Source organism: Lipophrys pholis (genome assembly GCF_963383615.2).
Source record: "Lipophrys pholis genome assembly, chromosome: 3".
Taxonomy (NCBI): Eukaryota; Metazoa; Chordata; class Actinopteri; order Blenniiformes; family Blenniidae; genus Lipophrys; species Lipophrys pholis.
The window spans coordinates 7,377,938-7,388,204 of record NC_137627.1 but is presented as its reverse complement, the minus strand read 5'-3'; the positions used below and the strand labels follow the sequence as shown (position 1 = coordinate 7,388,204).

Below are 10,267 nucleotides of genomic sequence, written 5' to 3'. Positions count from 1 at the left end.
AGATAAATACAGTCCTGAATGAGAGACAAGTTGATGGGATGTTCATATCTCTATAATTAAGGCCATAACGTTATTCTAATAATTAATCTCAGTATTGTGTTTCATTAAAACCTTCTGGTTTGTTTAGATTTTCATGCAAATTAGTTGATTACAACCATTCGATCACATTTAAAAGCCAAATACAGTTTATTGCAGTTAACTGATTCAAGTAGCTTTCATTCGATTGATTGATCTGTTTTTAAGATCACACCGGCTGTACATTGAAGTGAGTCGATACAGAAATCCACCCACATGCAGCTGATGCTTTTCAGTGAAGGATGTTTTATTGCTCACGTCGGGAGTGTTGCACTTTGCATTTGCGTTTGTCTTTTTGCTGGATTGAACCACTTGGGGGCAGAGCCGCACTTTGATGGAGGCTTCACTCCTCTCACCAGCTCAGAAACCTGCGACAAACAGTCGAACAGGCAAATATTCAAATATCAAAACGACTGAGGTCAGATCTTCCATTATTCATTATTGCGTACAGAGAGGAAAGAAAAGGGTGTTGAATAGAATAGAAATGCAGAAAGAAAATGTGTAAAAGCCATCATTAGGTCTTTTACTTGCAGTTTAGAGACAAATATGCATTATCAAGTCACATTCATAACTACTGGTACTCGTTTGATCCACATAAAAGCTTTTTAGATCCGAGGCCAGAGCTACAATTACAAGTCTCACCAATGACTGTAAAAGCTCACATATGATTACATACCAGACTAATATCTGGAGGAACAAACTCCTTTATTATTCGATAGTTCAAAAATGAAAAAGTCGTAAATCAGGCGAGTGAAACTCATTTTAATAGTGGGAATACATAAACATACAGTAACTGGACCAGACCAGTGAGAAGACAGTATTATAATCTGCAAATAAAAAAACTCGAATCCATAAAAGGAAAGCCATCCAAACAAAATTAATAGATAAATAAATCACCAATTTTTACAAAAACTGGTATTACCTTAAATGAAACAAGAATATAACGATAGTAGAAATATATGAATTATCTATATTAAAAGTGTGAAACTAATAATACAGTGGATTAAGAGTAAATGAAAGGCAATTAAAGTGCATATTAATTGAATGTCACACATCCACACAAGCTTCAAAATAAAACAATGCCATTAATATCTGTTAAATTGATCTAATCTTACATATTTCAGAAACAGGTTATTTTTATAGAAATTATGTTAAACCTTCAGAGCTCATCCTGCGAGCCGGACTGGACTATCTGTTGGGCCAGTTTTGATCCACGGGCTCCATGTATGGCATCGCTGTTACTGTAACGCAGTTAAAGTCTCAGCGTTGTGCATGAATAAGATAAGAGTTACCGACATGAAGAATATGCCAGTGACTTTAGTTTGCATTCATAATTCTGTGTGGCATTAGCAGCCTTAAATAAACATTGGGTTACCTTTATAAGAGGTGTCTGCATGCTGGCGGCCCATCTCTGCTCGTGAGTCCATAAATGTTCAGATAATCTGCACACCACTACGGTACAATGACACATTGGTGGGGATACTAAAGTAACTGCAAATAGCCTGTAACTATATCTTATGAAGAAAACCTCCTTCCTGTTGACTTAAAGTCTTAGTAAACCCCCTGTGCCCAAAAGATGCAAATATATGGGCGTTTCATCAAGCTTTTACCCAAAAGTAATCCATGGGCTATAACTGCATTCCAATATGAGAACATTTAACTGGTAATAATTTAGTTATTGTGGGTTTAATGTTGAGCTCTGGTAGTGAGTGCAATGTGTTCTCTGTATTTATCGCTTTCCATCGTTTCCACCTCTTCTCACCCATCGAGGTTTAAACTCTAAGAGGTGTTTAAAATGTGTCCTGTGTTATGAGATGTCAAAATATTTTCAACAACTGCTGCTAGATGTTTGTTTTAGGATGAACAGGCAATGGGAACATTACGTTCCCAGACCACCTTTTTTTCTCTTTGCTTTGTGGTCCAGTTGTGAAGATGTTGTTGTATTGTTTCTACCCAGCACGGGATGAGCTGTTCTGCGGCCTCGTTACCTCGCCAGTGGTAAGCTCTCGTGCACCTCCTGACCCTCATGTCTCTTAAAAAAAATTTAAAAAAATAAAAAATCTTGTGAAAAAGCAGCAGAAAAAGAAGCGTCTTCTGTTGGATCGTGTGAATCTGTGAGGATTGGCCACGTTTCACTGTTTAGGCTCGAGAGACCAACGGTATTTCACATGTACACACACGCACACACACACACACAGCTATCTTACCATTTTGTCTCTAGCTGAAGTTTTTCAGATCTTTTTAATTGTTGATGTTACTCACCAACAGCACATTTACCTTCAAGGTCTGATTGTTCATTTGTTGTCTAATGTATTCCACCCAGATGACCCATGTGTTTAACTTCACCTGTCAACTCAGTCAAATCATTCAGTTTGTTCTTTTGACAAATGTTTTCTATGGATTTCAGCTTTTTTTTTTGTTCATGTGAAATAACTCAAATGAAATAACTCAAATGAGGCAAATGTTATTTTCTTCTCATCGTGATACTTTGAGGTTAAACTGTGAATCCATGTTGAAGAAAAAAAAAAAAGAAAAAAAAGCTTCCTGTGGGGTGCAGCATGTGTGTGTGAGCATCAGAGAGAAAGACGGAAACGTCAGGTTGACTTCTGTCCATGTTTCTGTCTCACTGAACAGCACGACTAATCTGAATTTCTTCCAGAGAAGGAATCGTAGAAGGATTTGAAAATAGAGGAAACGCACAAAATAGGAAAAACAAAACACAGGGGCAGAGGTTATCTGAAGAAGATACACAGCATGGATGTTCACGCTGTGTTCATCGTCCTCCTCATGTTGCCAGCTGCTGTAAAGATAGCTGATGCACAAGGTAAGCGTATAGTTCTCTTGTCATAATAATAATAATAATAATAATCAGTCACAGTATTGACTGTACTGTTGTAGATTTATTTTAAAAAACAAATCCTGTAATATATGATAATTTAGGACATTTTAGTGAGTTTGCTATATTTTAATCTTTATTAACTCCATATAGCCACTGAGACGACTATTTTGTTCACTTTCTTCGTTTTTTGATATTCACTGCAAGTCTAGAATGAAAATGTTTTTGTTTGCATATGGCTATCCTATCGTGTAACACAGTGGTAGATGCAGGATGTGCACTTTACCATTTGAGTTTCCTGTATCAGATGTAATGTAAAGCGAATGTGCTGAAGTCACTCAAAATGTCTGTTTGTTTAAAAGGAGGGGCGGAATTCTGGAGGCTCGAAGTCACTCTGACCTGTCCAAATGAAGGAGAATGGTTTGACAATTCCGATAAAAAAATTGATCTCGGAGATGATAAATCAACACATAAGTTCAAGTATGAGGAGAAAGGCAAATATCACTGTATATACGACAATGACAAGAAATATCAATTCTATGTGGAGGGAAAGGGTGAGTACGAGAATCTTCTTATCTCTCCCCGTCTGGGTTTGTCATTCTTACCGAGATGACGGTCCTTTGTCCTGCAGCATGTGAAAACTGCTTTGAGTTGGACGCCCATGTGTTTCTGGGGGTCATCATTGTGGACCTGGTGGCAACAGTGATCGTCATGATGATGGTCTTCAAGCTCACCAAGAGGAAAGCCTCCACTGGACCCACCCAGACCCCCAGAGGTGAGGAAACGTCACGAAAATAAACCAAATAAGGGAATCAAATAAATGAAGCGAAGCCTGAGTTATAACTCTGTCATCAAGGTGCAAATAAACTGTGAGGGTCAAATCGTACCAAGGTGAAGCGAGAAGACAAGTCAGTGAAAACATTCTGGGAACTAATCAGTTGCTTACAAACAAGAGGCCGAATTCAACGGGTTTACCCTTAAACGGAGCAATGCTCCAAACAAAGTCAGAGAATTCGGCCAAAAATACTATTTGAGGGGTTAAAAATAAGTCTGCGTAGTGATGCAGGGATCACGCATCATGAAAACTGAGAACATGGAGTTCATCCTGAATTGTTCATATCATTCAGGGTTGTTTTTTTTTTTGTTTTTTTTAACGTTCTGACGAACCAGAATGTGACTTATGATGCATCTTCATGCTTTATGACGTTTGTTCTGTCCTCACCTTCCAGCACCCGCACCTGCTGGAGGCCGACCTCCTCCTGTCCCCGCTTCGGACTACGAGGTATGTTTTACTTCACATTTAAGGACAAGTGCATTAATTTCAACCTTAAACAAATGGACCCAGTTCAGTTCAGTTCAACTATATTTCTCCCATAAGGGGCAATTTATTTGTCGCTTCCCAGTCTTTACATTCGTGAACACTGGGATACGTCACATTCATGCATGCATTCAGTGAGTAAATAAATAGTCAATAATTGAATCATCAATCTGTCTAGGAAATGATTCAAAAATGGCGAAATAGGGAAATGTCAGAAGAGCAAGATTAAAAACCAGATAAGATTAAGCACATAAGATAAATAGAAATTTTTTTAAAAAGGCAGTATAAAAATAAGACAAGAAATAAATAATCTGTTCTAAAGAAAATCATTTAAAAAGTAATTAAAACTGGATGTGGTGCACCGAGCTGCACTTTTGCCATGCTTTCGTCAAAAACAATTCAAATTTAGTGGGACATGATCGAGGAGTGGATCTAACATCTTTATTTCATAATAATTATTAAATATAATGTGGTAAATACCAAACATATACACCATCAATTGCACTTGAAGACATATGATAAAGCAGAGGAAGACAGAGGCTAAAAAACGTTTTACGAAGACCTCCTATCACTTGGTATTAAATGTGGTTAATAATTAGAGAACGCATGGAAAATACATGTTTTATTATAGATAACACATCAGATATTTCAAATAACGCTGTTGTTTTCTCACATTGTTCCACTATCATAATTGTTCAATTTCTAAATTGTGATGCTGTGACCAAATATAAATCTTTATCAGACAACCTATGTGTTACCGCTCACATTCATTTGTGTAACGTCCAGACTGACAATGATCATTTATCGACAGTCCCGGAATACAGGAACAAATAATTGAGAAGGATAACATAAGAATTCATGACAGGATTCATTTCAAACATGCACATCTATTTATAGAGTTTAAAATTATGTATTTTCTTCCATTTGTGAAAGAGAAATGAGCAAATCTGAGTTTTCTCTGATGCAAAAAAAAAGTGCCAGACAGAAAGTTCAAATAAAGGACTTTAATCTGAGTGGGTGGAACTTGCACCTAAATATTGAAAGAATCCAAAACAACCCCCTCTGAGTTATACACATATACACAATATCTTTTATTCAGTTGCTATAAGCAGCAATAAATGGCTTTTTTTTAGGGGGGGGGGCTAATCCTCCAAAATAAAATCATTGTAGTTTCAACACATCTGATTATTCTCATGAGGTTATATCCATTTAAAATGGTGCCTCCCTGAATTGTATTGTTACAGATGATTTTACATCTCGTGTGACTGTGATCTAACAGTGTTCGTCTTCTTGTTTTGCCAGCGACTGAATCCTCAAACCCGCTCGCACGACACTTACTCTCTAGTCAACAGGACGGGGTAGAAACAAGTCATCTGAAAGGCTGCAGGGATGAAGACGAACAAACTTTAACCGAGATCATCGACCATGGACCCCAGTAACATGCAGACCCTTGTTTTTACCCACATTTTTATTTGATTTTGTTTGCTCTGATTGGTAGCAGGTAGTGTTTCTTTGGTTCATGTCCTCCTGCCTCTGTGGTACGACGGGGAGGAAACAGCTTTTACTTTGTGGATCTCGGGGTAGTGCGAGACCCGCTTTGTGGGATCGTGTAAATATTACTTGTGTACATTGCTGTCGATCAGTTTCGACTGAGTTACTCCGTCAAAGAAGAGCCACGCGGTTGTAGTGAGAACAGGGAGAACAGGAATACACATCAGAGGGATACTTGTCTTCACATTATCTGTCTGCCCGTTTTTCTAATGAAATGATCGTCAGTTCTTATATAATCAAAAACCTAAAGAGATTTAGATTCAGCACTAACTAGTTTGGGACCACCGGGTATCTATTTCAATCAAATTAGATTTCAAGATAACTAATTGATTTCCTTTAAGAAGATTACTCATCTGCATTTGACCCATTCTAAATATAGGTCAGTTGTCTAAGAGCAGAGTGCTGCTGCACTGTGGCGCTCTGGGAACCGTCGGGGAGGAGTTGGGGAACGGCGGTAAAGTTTTGGGGAACAGTCACTTAACCGAGAGGAAGCATTTGGGGAACAGTCAGGGAACATTTGGGAATCAATCTGGAAACAGTTTGAGGGCAGTCTGGGAACAGCTGGAGAATAGCCAGGGAGCAATCTGGGAACAGCCAAGGAACAGTCACAGTTGGTGGAACGTCAGGGAACAGTTGGTTTTGGTTGAGAGTCCACAGTTAAGTTGATGATGACGGTCGGGCTCTGCAGATGTTTTCATTTCCCACACGTGAATCTCTCAGCTGTCCAGGGATTTAAACCAGCAACCTTCACACGCCCTCCTCGCTGACCTTCACCATTATCAAATATCAATGAGTAATTCAGAGCAACTTAATGTATTTTCTTTATGGATATGAGACAATAGAAGGGTTAGAAACAGTGGCCTTTTAATGCTGTGGGACACATTTATGTGGACAAATGAATTTAAGATTATCTGCATTTACATTTACAATATTTCACATTCTAATAATATGATGCATGTAATGTTTAACTTTTTTTGGGGTTTTGCCTATCTGTGTATTTTCATGTTTTCCTCGTTACTTTAATTTAGTTATAGAGTAGGTTTAAGCATTGTGAAAAGAGTAAAAAGTGGTGCGACACTGTAATCTGTTAAAAAAAAAAAAGTTTCTACACAAAAACAGTATTAAACTGTTTGACGCGATACAATTTCTGTACTGTTAATTACCCAACAGGGTCACATATAATCATATTTATGTCATTAATTTACACTGATTCAGTTGTTTTTGTATATATATTGTATGTATGTGTACCACTATGAGTTTAGACTTATTGCACTGTAAATAGCTGCAGATGTTTCTCAGAACTCTTGTCATTCTCCCCGGGTGTGTTGGTCTTCTCATCTCTCTCTCTCTCTCGACAACAGTACGTGTCACTAATGAAATAAAACCGCTTGTCGGCTCTGTCCTCGTTCTCGTCTTTGTTCATGGTTGGAAACGAGACGGCGATGGCTCCACAGATGTACGTGAAGCGGCGTCGAAGCCGCAGCTCATATCCGCACGGCTCACCGCTGCCACCGCCGCCCTGAAAGCACACAATCACCAGCGTGTCTCCACCGTGTCCCCTGTGCAAGTGAGACGCCGTACCTGTCCTCCTGGAAACATTTGACATATCTTTGAAAAGAAAAACAAACAAAAAAACGTTTGACGGAGTGGAAACGTTGTGTCACGTCAGCGTTTCTTGGCCTTTTAGCCGGCGCGGCCGTCCGTTTCCCATCAGTGACCGAGAACAGCTGCTCTGACGGAAACCAAAAGCAGAAAACTTTTTTTAAAAAATTACTTCTTCATGAAAAACCAGCGATGACTGATGAGTCTGTCAGAGCATAAGAAGCTTGGAAGTGCTGTGTTTAGTGGAAACACCCCCACACTCACAGCTGGGTTATCTTCATTGACATCTGCAGCATGTTTGTGTGAGCCAGAAGCAAAAGAGAGGTTTAGAGGAGGGTGGGGGTGGAGGAGGGGTGGTGGTGGTGGTGGTGGTGGTAGTTTGTATTCTCCTACCTGACTGTGTAAAGTCAAACCGCTCCCACACACAGACCTACATCTGCTCATCTGCCTGTGCGATCCGTGCACGCGCCGGCGTGAACGGCGTGCACTGAGTCACGAGGAGTGCGTCTGTGGGTTGATCGGGGTTGAGCTGCTCAGCCGAGCCGTCAGAAGCTCCGTCGTTTGATCTCCTCGCTCTTCCTCGTGCGGAACTGCAGCGCGGAGACGAAGAGGAAGACGAGCAGCGATCAAGAGAGTTGGAGCCATTAAGATTATCTGACGGGGAGGCCTCCTCCGAAATCGGCTTCTTTGTCACTATTCTCACCTCCACCGCTCCTTCTCACCCTGGTTTTTCAAAACGTTTGATGCCCTGCGCCCTCTGCATCCTCCTTTATTTGTATTGTTTGTGCAACAGACTGAATCACACATTTGCTCGAGCACTGCACCACGTCTACACTTAATTAGCTGCTTTTTGAAAACTGCATCATATCTTTTAAAGATAAATGAGGAACTTTTGTTTGGCTTTATTCTTTTTAAATCAGTTGTTTGCAGATGACACTATTGTCTCTTTTGCGGAGAATCTGCAGCAGATTTAGGATACAATCACTTTAATGCATTCAAAATTGAGATTTGGCAGAAACAGATTAACACAAAGTATTGTTTAAAAAAAAAAACAAGCTGTACGTGTACACAACAATGGACACTCTGAAAGAGAACAAGATAATACATCTGTTAGGACGATCACAGAGTGTAGAAAATACTAGAAACAAATGGAAATACTGGATTTAAAATCATTGCACACTTTACTGCTCACTGATCTTAATTTATTGTAATTACTGCATGGAAGGTCTGGGGAAATAACTACAACGCATCCTGCAGCTAACATGGAGATTACAGAAAAGAGAACTAAGAATAAATCATGAAGGCCATAGAGAACGCACAAACCCATGGATTATAGATCAAACACTTTGAAAATAAGACAAGACAAATTCGGTACAAAGCCAGGAATAACCTGTTGCCTGAACTATGCAGAAAATCTTTACGGAAAACGAAAGTTGCTATATTCTGAGATAATCTAATCAAGCTTGTGGAAACGTTTTTTATCAGTGACACTGTTCTCAACAACATGTGGGAGCTTTAAGGTCCACTGGGCATCAGAGCTTCTGCCGATGGTTACAGTACTAATAGTGACAAAAAGTTAATAAAAGTGATGACCATTGATGTTTGGTTATATTATACTTAATTAAAACTGATACTTTTCCCACCTTTTCTATTTCTGACGTCTTCTAAATGGCTTTTTCTTCCTCCGACTCCGTCCCAGCCGCTCCTCTGCTTCATCCTATGTTACACCAAACATCTTCATGTGCTTCTACAACCATGAATCGTTTCTGAAGTCTTCCTCTTCACCTCCAGTCGGACCGCTCCATCTCCAACAAGCCTTTACCTAATATATCCACACGTCTCTGTTAACTTTCAATCCTTTTGCCTGTATTTCAGACCTCCACCTTTTCAGGTTCTTCTCCACCTGATTTCAAATCTCATCACATATTCCAATTTTACAAAACATGGACATGAGGAATCAAAAAACCTATTCAGCTTTATTGCTTTATTGTCATTCAGTACAGATGGTCGTCGAAGCATACAAAAATGAAATGTTTTCGCACAAGGCTCAAAACTATTCTTTTAAAAAGTGTCTAAAAAAACAGGAACAGTAAAAGTATAAATACTGATAAAAGAAAAACAAAATGTTCAAATAGATGTGACAAATACTGGGTACAATTAACAATATGAAGTGAAGATGCAGATTAAAAGAAATGTTTTGTAATAATAATAATAATAATAATTATTATAATAATGATTCACAAATGCGTGTCTGGTGCACACATAAAATATACTTCCATCACAAAAATATTGTAAAATATATCTGTTGAAATTTTGTTTGTAACATTTATATTTAAACCAATCATTTTGCATTTCCAATGTGTTTTATTGAGTAAATCTCTTCACATTTATTTGTAGGTTTTCGTGTCTCTTCTGTGATGTGAGGTGATTTAACATGAGCATGTTTCTCTGTAACACAGCTGGTTCTACATAGAGGACGAAGCATGAAGACTCTTTCCCACTGAACCTTGGTAAGGGTACACAAGAGTACTTTATTCACACATCAGCTCTGATCAGCAGGTATAGTGAGGCCAGTGTGTGTTTTGCCCAAAACTCTAAGGTACTATTCAGAAGAAGAAATACAAACATAAATAATTGTTTGTTTTCTTTGTATTTGAATGAATCCCACAATGTTTGTGTGAATCAGATTTATGTCTGAACTAAACCAAAACTCAACCTCACAGACATGCTCCATGATTCCTCTAACCTTTACCATGACTGGCAGCTACAAACTTAAAAGCTTTGTGCTTGTAAAACGGGTGTAAACGTGATAATATAATATAATATAATGTAATATAATATAACACACTATCCACTCGGCATGTTTACCTTCATGATACTGAACA

General features: G+C 38.7%; 1 protein-coding gene across 1 annotated transcript; it reads left to right on the top strand.

The window, feature by feature from the left end:
* Window positions 1-1,979: 1,979 nt before the first annotated feature.
* Window positions 1,980-7,186, top strand: LOC308107812 (T-cell surface glycoprotein CD3 epsilon chain-like). Its single transcript, XM_080460345.1, has 6 exons — window positions 1,980-2,073; window positions 2,735-2,899; window positions 3,274-3,465; window positions 3,543-3,686; window positions 4,141-4,193; window positions 5,532-7,186. The coding sequence occupies exons 2-6, from the start codon at window positions 2,830-2,832 to the stop codon at window positions 5,589-5,591; spliced, it is 519 nt and encodes a 172-aa protein (XP_080316471.1). The 5' UTR covers window positions 1,980-2,073; window positions 2,735-2,829; the 3' UTR covers window positions 5,592-7,186.
* The last annotated feature ends 3,081 nt before the right edge of the window (window positions 7,187-10,267 follow it).

Excerpts from the sequence above, each read along its gene's own strand:
- LOC308107812 (XM_080460345.1), top strand. The coding sequence starts at position 2,830 with ATGGATGTTCACGCTGTGTTCATCGTCCTCCTCATGTTGCCAGCTGCT. Across the intron at positions 2,900-3,273 it reads AAAGATAGCTGATGCACAAG|GAGGGGCGGAATTCTGGAGG; the intron begins GTAAGCGTATAG and ends TTTGTTTAAAAG. Across the intron at positions 4,194-5,531 it reads TCCCCGCTTCGGACTACGAG|CGACTGAATCCTCAAACCCG; the intron begins GTATGTTTTACT and ends TTGTTTTGCCAG.